Below are 23,369 nucleotides of genomic sequence, written 5' to 3' on the forward strand. Positions count from 1 at the left end.
CCGGCATCTCCAAATTGGGTCAAAGTGAGACTCTGAACAAAAAGTGAGGACTGCAGATGCTGGAGATCAGAGCTGAAAAATGTGTTGCTGGAAAAACGCAGCAGATCAGGCAGCATCCAAGGAGCAGGAGAATCAACGTTTCGGGCATAAGTCTGAAGAAGGGCTTATGTCCGAAACGTCGATTCTCCTGCTACTTGCATTCTGCCTGACCTGCGCTTTTCCAGCAACACATTTTTCAGCTCTGACCAAAGAAAGCACATCCCCTTTATACAGGTCAGTTGCAGTACTTACAGATACAGTACTCTGGCCGCTCCCCCACAATCACATGCCACTTAAGACTACCCCTAAATGAAGTGTGAATTACAATGGATAGTCATCCACATTCTTCCATGGCTTTCGACCTCACCCAAAGACAGTACAGTTTAATCCTTTAATATTACATTAATGTCCAAAGGGATAGTCCTACTTAATCTTTTAACATTACAGATCCATTTCCTTGCATCAGTAGCTCTGTTGCAACCATGCTTTCTGCTCTCCTGCAAAAAAAACCCTGTTCTGTGCCAACTCTATAACAATTTCTACCTTGCCACCAGGGAAGCAATACATATTTGATGATTTACATCGGTAGATACCAAATCATTTATTATTGAATTGCTTAAATGAGTCTTGGGTGATGAGGAATTCTGATAGATTTTTGTAAGTTCTGAATTTGACTTCAGGGAAACTTTAATTTTGAGATTTGTCCTCATAAGTGGATGTTACGAAATAGACCTGACAATGTTGATTTTTCTTTTGGCAATTTGTTACCCAAATTATTTTCTTGTTGCTCTTAAGGAAGATTTAAGATAGATGACAACATGTTTTATCTGGCCTGCTTCTAATGTTGGTAGCTGTAAATGGTTTTAATGAGGTATATCCACTAATTCAAAGAAGTTTGTTTTTTTTTGACTTATTAATTTTGGTACAAGTCATTATTTGATGTACAGCTGTCACTGTGTCTTGAAAGTTGTTGATTCAATATTTGTCATGATGTGATTCTTGTTGTAATGATATTTATTTATCTTCTCTCTGTAGGTGGGAACAAGAATTCACTCTTAGACAGCATCTACAGGAAATTGTGGCTGCACTGCAGGTGGTAAGCTAGGAACATTTTATTTTTCACGATATTCCAGGGCATAAGTTTATTTATGATGTTTACGTGCTTTGGATTGATTTTTTTTTTGGATGGTGGGTGTTAAATGGAGCAAAATAATGATGTGTTCAGGTGGGTTTGGGTTTTGTGGCATTTTCTGATAGCTGAGAGTTTTGAGAATTCAATGTGTTTGTAATTTCAGGATTCTCAGGAAGCTGAGGCTATTCAGAAGGAACTCAATGAGAAGGTGGAAAAATTGAAGTCAGAGCTAGTTGTGTTTAAAGGGCTGATGAGTGATGTAAGTACTTTACAGGTGAGCAGAAAAGTTGCCATAATATAGATCGATAATGATAAGTAGTAGTTTAGCCAAGAAGCCATGACAAATAGTATGCTTAGCCATCTTTTAGTCCTTCCTTTAACTAAAATGAGATGAAGCTTTTTTTTTTAAAAAAAAGTCACTCAGGACATGGGTGTTGATGGCTGGTCGGCATTTATTGTCTGTTCCTAATTGCCTTTGAGAAGATGGTGGTGAGTTGCCATCTTGAACTGCTGCAGTCCATGTGCTGTGGTTTAGACCCCTAATGCCCTTGGGGAGAGAATTCTATGAAATATCCTGAAGCAATATGGCATACGGCATGGCAAGAAGTTTCCATGCTTTTTATACCCAATAGGTGCATACATTTTATTTTCTTTGTACAACTTGTTCAGTTTGTCATGGCTTTCCCATTGGTCTGTAACTTAATTCCCCATATCCAACTTTACCTCGAAACCCAAATCCTTACCATCTCTTGCATGTTGAAGATTTTCCTACCTTGACAATAGATTCAGGGCTAGGTGGCATCCAACTCCCTACATACCTGATATAGGAGGGACCACTGACCGTCAGCCTGCAGGGGTCTGGGAAAGGGAGGAGAGTATTCTGGAACTGAATGAGGAAGGAGTCCGGAAAGGAAAGACATCCATCGTTTTGGATTTGGAAAAAAACTGCCAAATGACAGGGCAACTGGGAGAGGTGATCATAGGCTAGAAAGCAATTATAGGAAAAGGTGGACTGAAGGCAGATGCATAGCTGGACTCAAAGGAAACAATCCTCACGTTTCACTCTTGGCTTTTGAAAAATGTAATGGAGAGCAATTAAGGGTTTCCTGGAAGAGCCGTCCTGTATTGGTGGATGGGGGTGGGGAGCAGGTACTTGAGGTTGTCTGCCTTCTGCGATTATTCTGGAACAGTCATAGTTTTGCCTAAGAGATTGAGATACAATAAAGGGATGGGCAATAATTGATGACCTAACCAGTGACCCATCATCACCACCCACACATGCCTTTTTTAAAAAGGCCTTGCATCTGAGTGAATCTTGTAAACAGGGTGTCCTTCTGTTCCACTTCTGTCGTCTTATTTTCCAAGTTAACTGGCATATCTCCAGCAATGTTTTCTGTTCCCTTCCTTTTCACTGTCACTTCAGATTTTTTTTTTTTCAAGACCTTACCCTTGACTCTTGGACATGAAGCATGTAAGCAGTGATGATCCCTGGGAGTTAATGGATTTTGAGGGCAGTATAAAGATTTGCGGGTGTCACAGAATAAAGAGCATGGTTAATGGAAAAGGATTGGAAACAACTTCAGAGGGAAATGGACTATTTAAGTAGCTAGGTAGAGAGAAGTTTAATTCAAAGATTAATGTGATACATTTGAGAAGGGAGAACAGAGAAATTGACTCTAAATGATAGAACTTTAAAAAGAATAAATATAGACTTTGCAGACATCAACATCTTTCAAGTGAATAGGCAAATTAAAACAGTATCTTTTTTATTTAAAAAAAAAACATCCTAGGTTTTACAAACCTATTTAAATCATTGATTAGGATGCAGATAAAATCCGGTGTCCAGTTCTGAGTACCCTACTGAGGGGAGGTAGAGTAGGTTAGGGAGATAGTGCAGAAAATGGTATTGACTGTGATATCATGGGTTGGTGAGCTGTTTTAACTTGGAGAGCTATATCAATTTCTGTTATCTGTTTGCATATCTGAAATCTCTGATCCACGATGTCAATTTAGTGCTTTTCTGCGCACTCTACTAAGCCTTCGTAAAGTAAGGTGCCCAGATTTTTGAACATACTACTCCAGCGAAGGCCTAAGCAGTGAACTATAAAGGTTCAGTGTAATCTGTTTGCTTTTGAACTGTCTGTGTTTATAAACACAAAGATCCTTATGTGCCTTTTTAACAGCCATATCAGCTTGCTGCTTCTAATAAAGAAAGAAAAATTACAATGGAGGAAAAGGCCAGGACCACAGAGCAGGCCTTGCATCACTTTTTCTATATAATATTATTTTACAAATCAGTCTCTGATCATAGTTTATCTAACTGCTGGCCCTCTGTAACAGTATCCACAGCTTGGAGTAAGCCTCCAAATATACTTATGACATCCAGCTGTACTACTTCACTGATTCTATTAATCGTTCTAAAGGTCTTGTCATGGTCCCCTTGTCCACTCTCAGGATTCTAATTGGTATAAAACTCTGGTCTGCACTGAGTATCACTCGTTTTCACTCATCTTTTGGTTTGCTGTTTAACCCAACACAGATAAAAATCCTCATACTCCGACACTTCCCATCTCTGCATCTTCAGCCTGTGTAATAATTGCAGGCATATATCAAAAAATAAGTAAAATTCATGATCAGAATTTCAAAATGTGCACAGAATTTAAGTGAATAGTGAGGAGCACAGAATACACTTCAAGAGGACTTGGGCGGTACAATGAGTTGAAACATGGCAAATGTAGTTCAGTCCAGATAAGTGAAAGATGATGCATTTTGATATACAAAATGAGGCAAGACATGTTAATTTGGAAATTTTAAAGGATTTGTATTGTTCTCAGAACAGTGAAGGCTAAGAGAAGATGCGATAGACATGCTTCAAATTATGAAAGTTTAGAAAAGATAGATAAATTGCTTGAGGGTTAATGACCAGGTGGACCGATTTAAGGTATTTACAACAGGACAGAGGTGACATAAGGAAATGCTTTTCATATAATCAATATCTAGAATTTGGAATACCCTGCTTGATAGTATGGTGAATACAGAGTTAATTGTCTTTAAAAGGAAATGTAATAAACACTGAAGGAGAAAACATTTGCAGGAGAATGAGAAGAGAGTGGGAAAGTTGAGCTGACTCGATTGTGCAAGAATCAGCATCAAGCATGATGGGCTGAGTGATGATCTTCTGTGCTGTATAGTAGTTTATGGTTTTGTGACCCATTCCCACAAGTTTCAAGTTATTGATTCAGATATTCAGTATCTTCCCAGCCCTTGATTGTAGGGAGCACTCTGTCCCCAACCTGCTTTATCTTAATGCTTTGTTAAAGCCCATCTTTTCAGCCAACTTCCATCTCTCTTTCATCTGTTCTAATTTAGTTTAGAAGTTAAGTGCCTTGGGATCGTTTTTATACTCAATACATGTTGTAATTGACAATCTAGCTATCAGGTACTAGTTTTCATCTGCAGTCTGTTCTGCCAAAACATTTTTAATTGAGTGGCAGTTTTCACAATTGAATATTTGACTATTATAATTTTTGATCCTCTTTAAACCATTCTTTGCCAAACCTCTCCTTGCCCAAGATGCTCCTGCCACTTTGAGTTCCTAATTTTTCATAAAGCTGAAGCTTAAAGTTCTGTTGGTGTCTTGTTCAGAGAGTGAAGCATGTCTCACCTGAACACTGATATCTATGTGCAGTTGTTAAAATTTTAATAAAATAAACAATAATTGCCTTGGATAAATTGAAATTATATTAAAACTTAAGGCTATTGTGATTTTATCACTAAAAATATTGAGTGGTTCTCAAAGTGTGTAGCAAAATACAGATTTATGTTTGAAATCCTCAATAGCCCCATCCTAAAGATTTGGAGATGCCAGTGTTGGACTGGGATGTACAAAGTTTTAAAAAAATCACACAGCACCAGGTTATAGTCCAACAGGTTTAATTGGAAGCACTAGCTTTCGGAGCACTGCTCCTTCATCATGTGGTTGTGGAGTATAAGATTGTAATTTATAGCAAAAGTTTACAGTGTCATGTAACTGAAATTATATATTGAAAAAGACCTGGATTGTTTGTTAAGTCTCTCATCTGTTAGAATGACCACATTGGTTTCGGTTCTTTCATATGTAAATCGCAAAACATTTTTTTACAAGTTACGTTTCTCAAGTGAACTTCAATAATTGGTGTCTGTCAGTCCAGATGATGTATCGAAGGTGTGCGTTCCCCTTGATTAATAAGCCTTTAGTAAGTTTACTTCGCTCAAAAACTGCATGAATCCATGTAAGATTCTGTAAATTCATTTTTTTAGATTAGAATCAGTCTACACATTGTGGTACAGACAGTTTTGCACAGAGGAACTCACACTTTGAGTACATTATCTTGGCTGACAGACACTCATTGTTAAAGTTCACTTGAGAATGTAACTTTTCAAAAAAATGTTCTGCGATTTACATATGGAAGAAGTAAAACCAACGTGGTCATTCTAATAGATGAGAGACTTAACAAACAATCCAAGTCTTTTTCAATATATAATTTCAGTTACGTCACATTGTAAACTTTTGCTATAAATTCTGTGTCTTACAGTCTTATACTCCACAACCACCTGATGAAGGAGCAACGCTTCCATATAAACCTGTTGGACTATAACCTGGTGTTGTGTGATTTTTAAGTTTGCCAATCCTAATGAACTCTCCTCCTCATTATCCATTGATTGGATATATCAAAACTGAAAATGTGTACATTTCTAGGAAATCATCTGGAGGAGGCAGTCAGTTAAGGTCACAGAAGCTAATCACATTCTGAACAATTATAGCAACTGGAAAGTTCAGCATGAGGTATTTTTAAATAATTAAATTTGACTGGATATTCTGAACAATAATGAGGATTGGCTTTCAGTATATACAAAATCAAACCCAACATGTTAAAAACTAAAGAAGCTCAATTTCTCAAGAAAAATTGAGCTATTTGTTGAGACTTGATATAGGTGATGACTCAGGATGATCTCATGTCTCAAATAAAACTTCAGCTAAAATTTTTATATGGAATTCTCATTAGTGTTTTGACTTGTCCAGATGGTTACAAATGACTGCACGATATATTTGACTCTGACTGCAGACCCGGAAGTCTGGCAAGATTTTATCACAGCTGTGTTAAGTTTATTTCAATACCATATTTGGTAGAATTGCTACTGGAATTTGATTTTTGCTGAGGAATTCCACTTTTCAGACAGGATTTCCATTTGAATGCAACTTGATATATGGTACTTGAAAGGGCAGTCAAATAGTTCTTTAATGAGCTTCTTGTAACTCTGATTACTGAAAGAACTTACGTCAATTAAACATTTATTTATATTTCCTGACTGATTAAACAAATATTTATTAGACCGGAGACCATTTGGCTCATCATGTTTGAGAAATTTTTGAAAGATTAATTCACTTAACATTCCTGCCCATAAACTAAAAATCTTATCAATGTGAAAATATATTTGTGTTTTCCAGATGGAGGTAAAGGCAGAAATAGAGGATAGTGATCTTGACCATTTGTCAAAGCTTTCTTCCTTTGCTAATCCTTCGTATTCTGAAATTTGTTCCCAAGATGAGCATTTAAAATAAATCTTTGCAGTGTGTTTTCTGGTAATGGAACTCATTATGGATCCAAAAGACACTTTTAACATAATGCAGACTGATAAATCTTAATAATTGGTTTGTCTGCGGGCTCAAGGAGAACTGGATGGCGAGACAGATTGAGTGGGTGCTTTATTAATAGCAATGTGCAATCTGCAAATACTTTCGTTTTGGAAGTGCTACATATTCAGAAGACTAGATTGAACAGTGGTTTTAAGGTTCAGTCTAATCCAGAGAAGGACACGACTTGCGAAACTATAAGTAGTAGCTGGATCACTGTTGTACAGAGGTTTGATGCTGTTATTGTCCTTGCTAGGCTAGGGCATAGATCAGAAATTTTAACTGTAATTTCACTAAGTGCAACATCCTTATTGAGCCAGTGTGCAGGCCTTTCTGCTGTAAATATAGCAGCTTTAATCTTTATGGTCCATTAACATTGTCATTCCTTAAGGCTGAAGTTTCTGTTCATTTGGAAGATTTCATTTTCCCAGCTAAGTAAATATTTACCATTTCCAAATTGATATTGGTGGATTTGAGAACTTTGATCTTTTTTATACATATTGCCACAGATTATAATAAAAGCATATAGCATAGGTAGTTTTTCTGAAGGGAAGTAAGATTTAGCTCTCTGGGTTTGCAATTTTTTAATAAAATTTATAATCCTGCCAAACATCATGAGAATCACATTGGCCCATCTTAGAAACTGACCCTGTTTCAGTATGATGAATGTTTCTTACATAGTTGCATATTTACTATGACAAACGTTATATCAGAATAACTGTGTGTGCACCCCTTCCATCCTGTTCTGCCATTCAGTTGGGTTATGTTGGATCTATATTATTTTTCCATCTCAGCCAAATTGGTCTGTAAAGCTCATACCTTTATCTAACACACATCTATCAATATTGGTTTTATTTTAATTGAGCCTTAATAGAGGGCATGTCTTTGATTTCCACCAGTCTAAATAGTGTGGTATTTCTTGACGTTATTCCTGAATGACCAAACTCTAGTATAAGGTAATGCCTTTTGTTCTGGACTCTGAGAGGAAATAGTTTATATAGCGATGATGAGAAAAACAAAATGGTTAGGATAGTGTGTTGTTTTTCTTGAATATTTTAAAATTAAAAGTGCACACTGCAAAGAGCTGAAACAAAGCTACCAGGGTTTGTGTATACCCCTGTGAAATGAGCAGCATTCTTTTATGGTTTGAGGTCAACTTGAACAAGTTTTATTTGCACTGATTTGCCTTTGACTTTAGAGCCTAATTTTAAAAAGCAGTAAGTGGGAGATGATGAAATATGGAAGTAAGCTAGCTAGTAATATAAAAGAAATTGAAAGGTCTTTTAGATATCTAAAAGGAGAGAGGGAGGAATGGACATTGGGTTTTTGGAAAATGAGGCTAGAGAAGTAGTAATAGAGAACAAAAATGGTGGAGGAACTAGGGTTTAGCATCAGTTTTTACAGTGGAAGACACACCAGAACCTTAAGGGAGTTGGGACAGATTTGAGTGTCGTGGCCATCGCTAAGGAGAAGATGCTGGAGAAATTGAAGGTGTGAAGGCAGATAAATCACCCGGACTGATTGGGCTACTTCCTAGCTTTGAAGGAGACAGTTAAGATTGTAGGGCCGTTGATGGGGATGATCTTTCAGGAATCATTGGAGTTAGGGAGGGACCCAGAGCTCTGGGAAATGGCTAATGTAACACTCTTGTTTAAGAGCGGGAGGCAGAAAACAGGAAACGAGAGGCCAGTTAACTTGACCTCATCATTGGTAAGATTTTAAGTCAATTATTAAGGACGAGTTTGTTGAGTTTTTGGGAGTGTGTGGTAGATTAGGGCTGAGTCAGCATGGCTTCATCAAGGAGAGGAGAAAGTGAGGTCTGCAGATGCTGGAGATCAGAGCTGAAAATGTGTTCCTGGAAAAGCGCAGCAGGTCAGGCAGCATCCAGGGAACAGGAGAATCGACGTTTCGGGCATAAGCCCTTCTTCAGGAATGAGGAAAGTTTGTCCAGCAGGCTAAGATAAAAGGTAGGGAGGAGGGACTTGGGGGAGGGGCGTCGGCAATGTGATAGGTGGAAAGAGGTCAAGGTGAGGATTTCACCAGTTTCCTCATTTCCCCTCCCCCCACCTTGTCTCAGTCAAATCCATCGAATTCAGCACCGCCTTCCTAACCTGCAATCTTCTTCCCGACCTCTCCGCCCCCACCCCAGTCTGACCTATCACCCTCACCTTGACCTCTTTCCACCTATCACATTTCTGACGCCCCTCCCCCAAGTCCCTCCTCCCTACCTTTTATCTTAGCCTGCTGGACAAACTTTCCTCATTCCTGAAGAAGGGCTTATGCCCGAAACGTCGATTCTCCTGTTCCCTGGATGCTGCCTGACCTGCTGCGCTTTTCCAGCAACACATTTTCAGCTTCATCAAGGAGAGGTCATACCTGATAAATCTATTAGAATTCTTTGAGGAAGTTTACAAACATTATCCCAGGGATAAAGGGACTTGTCATATGAGAAGCAGTTGAGGACTCTGGGTCCATAATCAATGGAGTTTAAAAAGATGAGATGAATTACTGAGAGCCCTGGATAGAAGATGGAGAAGATGTTTCCACTGGTAGGAGAGACTAGGACCCAAGGGCACAACCTCAGAGTGAAGGAATGATCCTTTAGAACTGAAATAAGGAGGAATTTCTTCAGCCAGTGGGTGGTTAATTGATAGAACTCATTGCCACAGAGGTCTTTGGAGTTATTTAAGATCGGATCTTGATTAGTAAGGTGTCCAAGGATTACAGGAAGGCAGGAGAATGGGGTTGAGAAACATTTTGGCCATGATCGAATGGTAGGTCAGACTTAATGGGATGAGACCATGTTTTGATTTTATATCTTGTGGATTGGAGGAAATCAGTTTGTGAGCGTTTTATTTTATTTCACCTGATCCAAGAGGAAAAATAGTTCAGCAAACCCATGATAAAGTTGCTTTCTGTTCCACTGCAGCAAATGTCTGACTTGGATACCAAGATTCAAGAGAAAGCTATGAAAGTAGATATGGATATCTGCCGGAGGATTGATATCACTGCCAAGCTCTGTGATGTGGCACAGCAGCGAAACTCTGAGGACATGAGCAAAATGTTCCAGGTGAAAGGAAACAACTGTTGTAATTCAATTAATGTGCATGGAGATAAAGAGACAAAGGATTTGATATTGACAATTTGCAGATTAATGCATTTCATGCCAGACAGTGACTGAAGATTCTAGCTCTCTGGGGTTTAAGCTCCCTGTTTCAGCTAGGCTGTCTGCTTGGGAATCATCTTTGCATGAAGTAATCTACAAGGTAATGGATAAAACCTAAAACTGGATCACCTATTATACACAAGTTCTACGATCCTGAATTTCATTTGGAGTTCAGAGGGAATTAATTGGTAATATAATAAACACTTTCTCATGTAAATAAAAAAATCAAATTATTTCAAATTGTTGACAAGTTTTTAAAAATTGAAAACTGATTTAATTGTCTGTTTCAGCCCTAGATTCATTAATCACAGAACCATTGCAGTTGTGGTGGCTGTGTTTATCTCATTGTTTCATTAATGTGCCCTTTCCCTATAGCCTTTACAAAGGAAGTGATTTTGTACACATTCTAATGGATATGAAATTAGTATAAGTCAAAAGGTGTGTGCTGGAAAAGCAAAGCAGGTCAGGCAGTATCAGAGTAGGAAAGTTGATGTTTTGAGCATAAGACCTTCATCAGGAATGTGGAGGGGGGGGTGGGGAAAGGTAGATGGGATGGTGATAGGTGGATGCATGTGGGATGAAGTTGTGATAGGTAAGTGGGGAGGGTGGAGCGGATAGGTGGGAAGGAAGATGGACACGTCAAGAGTGCAGTTCCGAGTTGGAGAATATGGTTGTAGGGTCCCAAGGTGAAAGGTGAGGCGTTCTTCCTCCAGTTGGTGGGTAGCTTTAATTTGGCGGTGGAGGAAGCCCAGGATTTGCATGTCCTTGGGTGTGTGTGAGAGGGGGAGTTGAAGTGGTCTGTTACAAGGCGGTGGGGTTGTTTAGTCCATGCGAACCAGAGATGTTCCCTGAACTGCTCCACGCATTGGTGTTCTGTCTCCCCAATGTAGAGGAGACCACATAGAGAGCAATGGATGCAATAAATGAGGTGAGTGGTTGTGCAGGAAGATCTCTACCAGATTTGAAATGATCATTTTGGGGCCTTGGATGCAGGTGAAGGGGGAGGTGTAGGTGCAGTTCTACACCTTGTGCGGTGGCAGGGGAAGGTGCTGAGTGTAGAGGGTGGGTTGGTGGGGGTACATGGACCTAACTAAGGAGTCGTGGAGTGAATGGCCTCTGTGGAACACAGATAGGGGTGGGGAGGGAAATATATTTTTGGAATTAGTATAAGCCGTCTTTCGCAGCAGTTGTCAAATTTCCACAAGACAATGGTCACAATCCTGTGCAGTCCTATACAATGGGCTACCTTGAGTCCTACCTCAGAGCTGGCTCTAATGCCACGGATATCAAAAATCCTGTCTCATACACATAATTTCTCCAAACCTATATTAATCTTGTTTTATTTTGCTGCTCCTGTATTTGTTAGAAACTACCATTTTAAATCCAGCTTTTTAACTTTGTTCTGTTCTTAAGGTGACAACTGTCAGCAAAAAGAAAGAGAAAAAGCCAACATGTGATGATGAGAGCTCAGAAACTGATGGCGATACCACACGACACTCTGATGATGATGTTAGCACATCTCTCAATATTACTGATGAAATGAAGCGAATGCTCAATCAACTGTAAGTAAAGGAGTCTGGTCATATTATACGAAACTAGTTTGTATTATACAGCTAATAATTGTTTTCCTATTGATCTTGTATTAATAATGTGGGAAAAGTGGTTAAGAGGAACATCATTTGTGGGTACTTTAAAGTCTCATGAGTTCAACTAATTTTAATTCCATAGCACTGTTTAAGATTGCATTGTGGGCAGGCTGTATATATGGATGTACAGAAAGATAATGGTTACACCCTAAATGCATCATTAATGCTACACTCTTAGAAATTCTATTTGAAATACGACCAGCACTGCAAGATGGAGATGCTATGCTTTTATCAGTGGAAAGAGAATTGACATTTGTCTTTTTCTATTCAGTGAATTAACTTCAATCTTTTTGCTGCCAACTGAACTGGTGACACACAGTCAATTGAGGAAAATTTGTTTTAAATCTTGCCATGAATTTACTTTATATACTCTATTGAAACACTTCATAGAATCACAGAATTGTTACGGATGCAGAAGGAAGCCATTCAGTCTATCGTCCTTGCACTAGTTCTGTTTCCTAGTGCAAATCTCTTATCTTTTCCCCAGATCCCTGCACACCATTTCTATAAAAATAATCATCCAATGTCCTCTTGAGTGCCTCAGCTGAACCTGCCTCCACCACGTTTCCAGACAGTGCATTCTATACTCTTAACTGCTTGTTCTGTAAAAGTCTTTTTCTTGCATCACCCTTGCTTCCTTTGCACGCCACTTTAAATCTGTGCCCTCTTGTTCTTCTTTTGAGTGAGAATAGCTTCTTCCTATTTACACTGATGATTTTGAAATCATTAAATCTCCCAACTGCCTTCCCTCCAACGAGAACAGTCCAACTTGTTCAACCTTTGATCTTGATTTTCAAAATCTGTGAAATATCTATTCAGCTTTGCGTGTACTGAGATCAACATGTTACATTCTTTAGTCTTTCTCTACACTTTTGAATCCCTATATGCCTTGTACCAGTCTAGTAATCTCCTCTGTACTCAGCCTCTCTCAAAGCTATGATTCAAAGCTATGAGTCCAGCTTGTGCTGCAAGATTTCAGCCAGAACCTAACCAGTCTTTTATAAAGGTTTTCACATAACTTCCTTTCTTTATATTCTGTCATATTAAAGCCAAATGTCCTATTTCCCTATATTCTACCAATTAGTTCATATTGCCATCCCAACTCATCCTAAAGGACATCTTTGTAGTGCAGTTGGTAACTGTACTACCTTTGAGTCAAATGTTCTAGGTTCAAGACCCATCCCAGGACTTAATGGCCAAGAAAGGTGTACTCAAAATGTAGCCAAACAGGCTATCGCCCGCAAATAATTCCCATATATGGCAATGGCTGGCAGTAGGAGTAGGATGTAATCCTGGTCAGCTAAATTATGGGAATAAATTTGTAGTGTCAACTATTGTTATTTAAAGTTCTGGGTCATAACAGACATAATGTGCATTTACCACAGCAAGTTGGACTGACTAAGTAAACTGCTACATACCACAAACACCATTCATCCTGCCAAACTGCACTCCTTCACCTTTGTGTTAAGTTTAATCTGCCATGCAACTGTCCATTTTACAGTCCCTGTTCTGCTGGAGTCTGTTATCATCCTTCTTTGCAGGTTTTGTGGCATCAAACATTGAAATTATGCCTTGTGAAGTACACACAAAGCCAGATTAAAACATATCAAAGAGCAAGGATTTTAATACTGACCCCTGAAGACAGCATTATATATGTCCTCCACTCCTGGAATCAGTAGTTCATCATCATTGTCTGCTTTAATCAATTTTGTATTTGTTGCCACTGTTTCTTCAATCCTTTAGGATTGAATTTTGCATCAACTTTATGGTCAAATGCTTTGAAAACTCTCTCTCGCGACAATCTCTCATCGACCTTGATTAGCTTTTCAAAGTAGTGATGAAGTCAGTCGAACACAATTTTCCTTTAATAAATCCATGCTTCTTTTAACTTATGAGCCACTTTTTCACATTAATTTTGCCCCAAATGTTTGCGTTCTAAAGTTTTGCCACTGGTACATTGGGCTGAATGGTCTATGTATCTGCAAGGTTCATCCCATTCCCTCTCTTTTTTTTGTTTATGTGGTTGCAAAACTTTGACTCTTTCGGTTGTGTGCTATATCCAAAGAAAATTTATGGCAAAATGTTCTGTAGTGTTCACCCTTCCCTTGGTAACCCTAGAGCACTATCTGAATCAATTGATTTTTCTACTTTGCAGATCATCAACCTTTTAAGTAAAGCTTCTTTATGTAGTTTTATATTGATGCCTTATTTACCGTATTGGCAGCATTCTCTTTCCTATTGAAAACAGATGCAAAGTACTTGTTTAGATCATCAGTCATTTCTCTACATACAGAAGAATCTAATTGTCAGCCCTTCAGCCCATCCTTTCTTTATCTATAATTTTAATCGTTGTACCTAGTGTAATTTTGGGTTCCGCACTTTATATTGGATCCTAATCAATTCAGCTTGTCCTCCCTATTCCTTTTTTTAAAATCTCAATGCCTTATGTATTCAATTTTGTTCTCTACCATATTACATACCTTAAATTGTCATAAGGCTCTATTTTCTCATTTTAAGCTCTCCATCTTTAATCATCCAGGGACTCCACTTTGAATCCCATCCTTGCTCCATCACTGAAATAATTCTGCTTTAAACTAGTTTGGATACATCCCTTTCAACTACTGCCAAAAAATGATGATAATCTTTTTAAAATTTGTAATTCATTGATGAAGTAGTTATTTTACTGAATTAATAATCCAGACTGAATTTAAACCCCATCATAGCAGCCTGAGAATTCTAATTCCGTTTTTAAAAATATGAAAATACAAAGCTACATGAGGTTCACTAAAATGCATCAGTAAAGAAAACCTTTCCTATACTTCTGCTTTGTTTTCAACTATATTCCTCCAAATACCTTTTTGGAGAGCTGATTGCTTTCTGATATTCTTCAGTGTACATTTACAATTCTCTTATTCTGTAAGACCCCTTTATTGGAGTAAATGTTCTGGCTTAGATATCAATGGCTTACAACAACTTGGATATTGTCCTGCTAAATATTTATGTACCATGCTTGGTAATTAAATAAAGATCAAGTGCTGGAAAAACGCCAAATCCAACAGCATCTGTGCAGAGAGAAACAAAGGTGATGTTTTGAGTCCAATGACTGTCCTTTGAATTTCTTCAGATCTCCACCCATCTGCAGTATTTTGCTTTTATTTAAGCAATAGTATTTACACTCAAGGGCACGGGTTGCTAAGACATCCCATGAGCTGGGATATAGCTTGGGGTTGATCTGTTGACAGATCTCTAAGCACATCTTAGAGTAACTGACAAAACCATTCGAGCCACTACAGTAACTAGTCTTTTTCAAAGTCTTTCTTTATACCGCTGTCTCAGTATGACTGTGTTTTTGGCCTATTTTGTTGTTTTTAGTTACATCATTGTTCTTTTAAAAGCTTTCCTTTCCCTCGGCTCTGATCTCATGCTATGCTTTAACAACACAGGCGGTTTGTCCGGGATGTTATTTCAGACAAGCTTATCAATTTGTCGGTGCTGGAGTGAAGGAGGCATTTTTATGATCGTACACAACAAGGCCACTTTCTCTCAAGGCTAAAATCAATTTGCAAACTCTGGTTGATTTTTGCAAGTCTGTGTCTTGACCAAATTTCCCATCCTGGCTTCCTGTTCTCAGATCAAAATGCAATTCTTCAGTCAGCATACCATATTTCTTCTAATGTTCTTTCCCACCACCACAAGACACACTCCATACAACAAATTCTTCCACAACCAGTTTACATTTGTTAATATGAAAGCGAGAAGAACTGTTGCATGATTCAAAATGAAAAATACAATATTAAATAAGTCATGCACTGGCTTACAGTTCATTGTCACTTCTTTTTAGGAGATAGCTTCCTAAATTGTACATACTTTCACAACCTTCTCAGCTAAACTTACTTATTCTGTAATTCTGCCCCATATCTTTTTGAGGCATAAATTAACAAAAATCAAAAACTATCCCTTTTGAATATATTTTATGTTTTCTTCTGTTTCTTTCTATTATACTGTTCCCATGCATTTTCTCACTCCTATTGGGCATGTTTGAAATTTAGTACTACTGAATTGTCTCCCTTTTGTTTCCTTAAACACTCTAGTTCACCTTAAGTGTCAGAGCTTTATGATGCTAAATGTAGTTTTCTGCTTTACACATTATCTCTGCTTGCATTGACTCCTTGATGACTTTAGGAGAGAGAAAATGAGAAACACAAACTATGGTAGAGAGATATATATATTCCCTCTACCATAGTTTGTGTGTGTGTGTAAAAGTCACCAAGACTTGGCAGTATCTGTAGAGAGAAAAACAGTTAGCATTCCAAGTCCAGTGGCCTGCCTTCATAATAGTTTTGACGAAGCATCACTGGATTCAAAACATTAACTCTGTTCTCTCTGCAGTTGCTGCCAGCCATGCTGAGTTTCTCCTGCACGTTGCTTTTGTTTGAGATTTCCAACAACCAGTGCTTTGTTTTATTTGAATATTTTGTATGCTTCTTCCCAGTCGAGAGACATTTGACTTTGAGGATGACTGTGACAGTTTGAGCTGGGAAGAAAATGAAGAAACTCTACTGCTTTGGGAAGATTTTGCTGAGTACACAACCATTGTGGAGCCTCCAACTGAGGTACTCATGTCCATAAGTGAATAATTCAGTGTATCCTGGAATGGTGTAATTAATGGAATCTGTCAAGCTATGAATATTCTTTCTTTTAAAAAAAAAATCTCTGGTCCTCAGTTCCATGTTATTTAGGTGTCGTTCATTATGGAATTATTTGCCTTGAACACATTGTCTGACACAGATTTTGATTGAATGAAGGCAATATGTTCTCATGGTTAAGATCTCAATGGAACCATAGGTGACTTCAAAATAAATAGTTTGCCCCTCTAAAATACAGAAAAGAGCTTAGTGTTGCCCTCCTTGCCCCGGCCCTCCTTTACCCTTAAATCTTGGTGGTGACCATTTATGCCTCTGATCCAATACGTCTAGGTGATGAACTCAAATCATTTATTTCCCTAATGAGCAAGTTGTATAATTTTGTTTCTTGACTCCTTGCATAATATGCAATGTTGCTCATTGCTGACTTCTCAGTTGAGCGATAGTAATGACCTACACCTCCCACCTCCCAGAGGTTGTGTTCATGACCGTTAGTGAACTGAATAATCAGGCCTCTATTTACCCAGCTTCTGATTTTTCTTTTCCCTCCCCCTCCAGGATACCTGGATGGCACAATGTGTGGAGATTACAGTAAGTACTAGCCTGTACTCCCATGATATCTGTATCTGAGTGGTGTAACACTGCCAGTTATGGGTAATGTCATTCCATCTTCATTAGTGCTTGGTTCCTTAGACTCCTAGTACAAAATGTGTCCTTCCCAATGGTTCAGGTATCTCTGAACATAGTGGCAGAATTGGTAGGTTGTAGATAGGGGAAGCATTTTTATCCTAAATGAGCTCCTGTCACTTTTCAGTCTCAGCACTAAATCTCAGTTTGTATACAGACGATGTCACACAATCAATAACCACCACCCAATCACAATTGTCAGTTCAGAAGCATATTTTCTTGCAGATGTCAGTCTATAAGTGAGTTGTTTATGTTGATCATGCTGATCTCAATCTTCATGAAGGGTAACTTGTTGCTGTTTGTCTCATCTGGTCTCAAATACTGGGGCACAGAGTGTATATGTTTGCTTTCTACAGGGTATTTTTCATATTTATAGATATTGGAGTAGTTAAAATGTACTACTGTTTTACTCAAAGGATGAAACTTTGGAAACAGTTATCAAAGAAACTGAATCGCTCTTCAAAACTAGAGAAAAGGAGTATCAGGAAACCATTGACCAAATAGAGGTGAGATCTTGTTCAGTTTGCATTAGACATGACCTGATGTTAAATCATTTCTGAACAGTAATTGTGTGCTTTGTATGCACTTGCTGTGCCACTGTCTACTTCTCTCTCGATGCTTGAGTTATCTCTTCTTTCGCAACTACCACTCACTGCACTTCATTCATTTGCATTGTTCTTTTGCTTTAGCTGGAGTTGACCAGTGCCAAAAGTGATATGAACCGCCACCTCCATGAATACATGGAAATGTGCAGCATGAAGCGTGGCCTCGATGTGCAAATGGAAACCTGTCGGCGGCTCATTAAACAATCAGGAGGGAGGTAAAAAGAAATGTTACATGTTTACTTGAGCCAGCTTCCTGATTCCTAGACTGCTGTGTCTGTTTTTAGAGCTGTACCAAGTGGTGTTTTAACGTGTAAGCCAGTGTGAATATTTTGCAAGAGCAAAATCACTTATAAACAATGACATTCAAGAATCAAAGAGATGTACAAAACAAAGAACAGCTGAGGAATAGAAAGAATTAATTCTATCAAGTACATAAAGAAGAATAGACAGAAAATTGGATTCAGGGAGAAAAAGCACAAGAAAGGGCGGGGGGGGGGGGTGCTGAAGCAAAGCATTGCAGATGCTAGAGATCTGAAAATACAAAGTCTTAGGGGTAAAAAAAAAAAGACATAGGCCTGCCAACATTTGTATCTGTATCTCCAAACAGTTAATGTTTGGAGTTCAATAACTTTTTTTTTGAGAAAAAAAATTATATTTTTGGTTATATTATAAATTTAACCACCCAAAAATGAGATTCCACTGTTTAAATTGTTCAAGCAACTAAAAATAATGAGGGAAATTATGATAGTGTTTGTGGGATCTAAGGAGCACCGCAACATAAATCAACCAAAACAAATTCTACAGACTTGCAATTCGTGGCATCTGTCTTCAACTACTGTACTGTTTCGTCAAATTGTGCATGAATCACCATTAGAAATTCTGAATGTTTTGTCTGAGTAGCTAGTGGAAGCTGATTCAGTAGAAGCTCTCAAAAGGAAATTGGATTATATTTGAACGGGCAGGGGAGGCGGGGTGGAAATTGCACAGGAGTAGGTTCTAGTTTTTTCAAATGCTGGGACAAGTGGCCTCTTTTGTGCTTTAAGACTATGATCTCATTATTGCCCAATTTTGTTGAGTTGACTTAATTTGAAATTTCTGTTTCTCTTCCCTATTTCTTCCCCTGCTCCTCTTCCCAACCCAACAGAAAATCTCCATCATTCAGTTCTGCAGCAAGTAGTGACTCAGGGAACACAGATGAAATCACTGATGAATTTGAGCGAGATGGTGAAGGTGATAGTTCTGTGAGCTGATGAACTGATACCTATAAAATGGACTCAATCTGCCTGTACCTAAAGCAATTGCCTTTAACCCTATTTTTTCTAGGGTGCCAGAGGGCTTTGTTCATGTACATATTGTCAAGCCCTCAGCATTGGTGTTGTACAGAACAGTACCATCAGATGAAATTGTCAAAACATTGAGGATTTTTCACCTGGTGCAGAAACCCACCATGATGTTGACTACTATGCAAGCAGCTTGCCTTACAAATCAAGAGCCTTCACCTCCCTGGAGGAGACTAACACTGCAGCATCTTTGAAAGAGAAACAAAAATTATATCTTCTGAAATATGTATGGTAGCTGTTAATGATTATAAAATGGGATAATAGAATGGTTTATTTACTAAGTGTGTTCATGTTATTTATTTGATGGGATCACTGGCCATTCTGGGTTTCTACAGGTCTTTAATGTAAACAATTTGAATCTGATTAAACTGCTGTAAGTAAATAAGCAATCGCTGAAACAGTTTGAGCTGTTTGGCATGGTGTATTCATTCTGCACTGAAAGTTATGAACGTAAAACTTGATTGATTTCATTCTCTAAACTGAAGTTGCTGTAGGGCTGGATTATTGTGACCTGTACAGAATCATTATTTCACTGGGCTGTATTCAATATCTTTAATACTGCCAGTGTCGTATGTGGGTGTAAGTTATTCTAAAATCCACGTAGGATGCTCTTCATTTCTGAAAAGTTGGATTACATTTATAATTTGAAAACTGGATTTTCCAATCGCTAAACCATTACTTACACAAAACATAAACTTTGGACAACCATAATTGATCAGGACCATCTTGACTTTTACCTTTTTTCTGAATTGTTGAGCTTAATGTCTACACAGTGACCCTAGAAAGAATCTAGATGGAGTCTGCCTAGAGGTTGTGCAGAATGGAAATACATGGGAGTGAATGATTCGCTGACTATGAATAATGGACTTTGGTGCTTCTGTTATGTAAATTTTGCATATAACATCAATTATAATCCTTAGAATCCTTCTGCAAATAATTTTAAAACAAAGCATACCTCAAAGTCCTGATCAAAAGGAAATGTTATTTATGAAATACAATAATTTTTAGAAGTATTCTAATAAATTAACCAGCTGCAACTTCATACGGAATGTTGCTTCAGTGATAGTACTTCTGGATGTGAAAGATCCAGACCAGGTAACACCACAGACACCTGAGCTTATAAGCTTTTGTGTCTCAAGCAGGATATTCCAGTCACAGCACTCCTATTCCGTCCACAAATGGTGTGGCTTGGTACAAAAAATGTTGTTTGCAGTCTTTTGCCCTTTATTAGTTTAGCATGTATGAATTCAATTTTTATTTGATTGTTTGAGACTGCATACAATCCCTGTGATGTATCCATATTAAAATAATGGGCCTTCCATATTGTCAGTGTTAAAGTCTGACCATAGTGTAGAAAGTCACCATCAGTAATGCACTGGTTTGGAAATGTTGACTCAAAACTGGTGTTCTTAACGTTCAAAATAATTGTGCACAATTGATTTTTAAGTGCCCTCCACCTTCTAGTCTGACAATTATATATTTTCTCATTCTTTAGCATATCAATTTTGTAAGCTTCATCCCAGCTAATTTTAAGCTGGTGTTCATCTGGATTATTTCAGCAGCTTGATAACTCAGCCTCTGATTATTTTTTGCCTTAGTTTTTGTGGTAATGTACCATCTTCACATTATTAGCAGTCCGGTTAAACAATTTCAGTGGGTGAAGTTCTGGGAATGTAGATTCTATTTTTATACATAATCAAGTACTTGTCTGTTGAAAGCTATACAATCCCACAAACTTAACATGGTTGCATCTTTCAAATAACTGAAAACTTCCACTCTCTCAAAATTGTTTTAATGACAATATGTATTTGTATAGGACTGAGTGGTATACTGTCCTGTCACCTGAACATTCTGCTTCAAATGTCATGATTGAGTATCTCAGGCCATAATAAATGGTGGTTTTAATAGGGTAAAAATGACACTAATGCAACAGCTAATGCTCCAATTGGAGGAACCTGCAAGTAAAGGGAAAATTTGTCTGGCTCAGCAGAAAGAACTTTAGTTTTGCAGTTTCCCAAGGAATAATGGCAATGCTCATGCAAAAATTAAAAAATTTTAAATCCCTCATCTTGGCACTGACTAAAATTTGTAAAAACGGATGTTATAATTTGGTCCATCAAGCCTGTTCCTTGTATTAAGTGTTGTGGTAGCTAGAATTATTAAATTTACCCTTTTTGTTGTGCAAGTATTTACATTTGATGTATCAAGTAAAACTGAAGAGATCTGGAGAAAGACTTTCATACTCTAAAACTAAAGTAATTACACTAAGGTATTGCACAGATATTCCTGTAAGTAAATCAAACAGCTGTATTGTTTTTTTTTCCCAAGAATGGATTGTGATTTGGCAAACTGAACAGAAGTACTTACTCCTTGACTTTTAAATATTACTATTTCTGCATAATAAGAGCAAGTTACTTAAATTCTTAATTCATTTCAGTATATGAATGGAATCATTTTGAAACATTTCATCTCCTTCATTCATACCTTCCCGGCCTTTTTGCATTTTTTTTCTGAATTTGTCAACATAACCAATTAGATTAGATTAGATTAGATTACTTATGAAAGTTTTCATAGTCAAGCCTTCATCCACTGGTTGATTGTGACAAAACACTATAAGTTATGTTTATCATCCTAGTTTGCCATTATTGTAAGGGATTCATCTCTTTAAAAGAGTGAGCCATTTACTGAGCTACCTGTGAATAGACCTAGGATCTAAACTGTAAACCTGGTCCAAAGCAATTGAATGGTTTTGACTTGAGTTTCAATGTTCAGCTGGCATGTTGTGAACCTCACTCCTGTTCCTTCCTGAAAACGTCCACTTTATGGGACTTCTTTTCCCTCTTGTGGAGTTAGATTTGGCAATGTGAACGTATTGTTCATTTTGATGTTGTAAATAGTTGGAATAGGTTATTTAAATGAATATTATTGAAGTAAATTAGCTTAACATTAAGCCCTAGAACTGGAAAATGTTGAGTGTACTTGCTAGAATGGTTATTTGATGGGGCGCAGATTGTGCAGTGCTGATTTGGTATTAAATCTCGGTGAGGATGACACATACTTGTTCTCAGAAAACTTCGAAAATAAACTCCATTCACTCTAATTGTTGCTTTGGTGGTTATGGTCTGTGCTGTTAATCAAAGACTTGGGACTGTTGCATGTTTAATGATTTGACTTGTGCAATTTGTATCCCCTTCTACTGTTTAATGACTACAATTGGCATCCCCTGGTTTGCCATTCTTTTTCTTTAAACTTCGTACCCTGGCAAGGATGGCTTTATATTGGCTATTAAATAGATTACCACGCGAACTTTGTTTCCTCATTAGCAGGGCTGTTCAAAGCTTGTTTGTAGGAGTTCATACGGAAGGGGATTGCTGTTTTCTTGTCACTTAATAGATACTAATGTTTCAGTTTTACTTCCCTTCAAATATCTGTACCGACAGAGTAACGATTAAATTAGTTATTGAGCAAGAACTGAAATATCAATAACATGAGCTAATTCTCGCGACTGTCGCCACCATGTGGCGATGTATAAATGGTAATTTAGAGTTTTCTAATTCATTAACTTGACATCATCCATTTTTATATTTAATCCCAACGTATACGGCAAATGTGGATGTGATTTTAACTTATTCAAAAGTGTGAATGGGACACTGACTTGCTTGTCAGCATCATGGAGTCCCATAAAGGGTTATCAAAGGTGCAAAATTGTCAATTTATTCAGATAATACCTTGTATGAAATTAAAATGCAAAAGGTCACAATAAAGCGGATGATTAATTTACCTCGCGTTTGCAGATGCTGCAGTTTTCTATTATCAGACTATCATGTGGGAAAAGTAGCATCTCCCATGTGTGCAATTTCTGGTGTACGATTACAATCGCCCTTCACAGTTTGACACTGTTAGATTATGCCTGCCCTTGCGTTACAGCATTCTGAGGTCTATCTTTCATTGACTTCATTTCTGCGGCGGCATCTTAAGTTTTCTTTTGAAGCCGCTGCTGTTAAATTGTTCTTGAACTGAATAGATTGCATCTGGTATTGCTTATAAATTGTTTCAGAATTGGCAAGTTACATTCAAAAAAAAGTGAAATTGCATCAAAAGGGGGTAGAAAAAATCGACATCCTCTGGGAGCTTTTCTTCAGACATTGGCACTGCATGATCCCAAGCAGAATTCAGTTTTGATCAATATTCTGTTAGCATAGTAATGCCCAACATTTGAAATAGTAATTGATGCATTTGTCATTTGCAATTGACTTCTTCATGCATTGGTGATTTTAAACCTCAATGTGGAGAACCTTGCTTCAATTCCAATTTAGAGTAGTATTCGCGCTGGAAGGTTTTATTACTACTTTTTATAAAAATCCTAGCCATGATTAGGAATCTGAGGTCAATGGAAATCTGAAATTTTAGCATTTCTCAACTCTCATGCTCATTAAA

The 23,369-nt window shown here is 37.8% G+C and overlaps 1 protein-coding gene and 1 long non-coding RNA gene across 5 annotated transcripts in view; one reads left to right on the plus strand and one right to left on the minus strand.

Moving 5' to 3' along the window:
• Positions 1-22,712, plus strand: part of iffo2b (intermediate filament family orphan 2b) — a 42,410-nt gene extending 19,698 nt beyond the window's left edge. The window contains exons 2-10 of one of the 4 annotated variants that reach the window (XM_043675835.2): positions 1,075-1,135; positions 1,335-1,445; positions 9,775-9,915; positions 11,425-11,573; positions 16,150-16,270; positions 16,859-16,891; positions 17,404-17,493; positions 17,677-17,807; positions 18,737-22,712. In XM_043675835.2, the coding sequence (XP_043531770.2) occupies positions 1,075-1,135; positions 1,335-1,445; positions 9,775-9,915; positions 11,425-11,573; positions 16,150-16,270; positions 16,859-16,891; positions 17,404-17,493; positions 17,677-17,807; positions 18,737-18,842 (943 nt within the window). In that variant the 3' untranslated portion in view covers positions 18,843-22,712. The remainder of the gene's footprint in view (positions 1-1,074; positions 1,136-1,334; positions 1,446-9,774; positions 9,916-11,424; positions 11,574-16,149; positions 16,271-16,858; positions 16,892-17,403; positions 17,494-17,676; positions 17,808-18,736) is intronic. The other 3 variants (XM_043675836.2, XM_043675837.2, XM_043675839.2) reach the window with 3 other exon arrangements.
• LOC148139777 (uncharacterized) overlaps positions 1-23,369 on the minus strand; it is a 36,548-nt gene that overhangs the window by 7,206 nt on the left and 5,973 nt on the right. The gene's annotated exons all lie outside the window — the stretch shown is intronic.

The sequence above is a fragment of the Chiloscyllium plagiosum genome, unplaced genomic scaffold (assembly GCF_037043375.1).
Source record: "Chiloscyllium plagiosum isolate Xiang-an unplaced genomic scaffold, Cpla_swu_hap1 HiC_scaffold_37, whole genome shotgun sequence".
NCBI classification, from domain to species: domain Eukaryota; kingdom Metazoa; phylum Chordata; class Chondrichthyes; order Orectolobiformes; family Hemiscylliidae; genus Chiloscyllium; species Chiloscyllium plagiosum.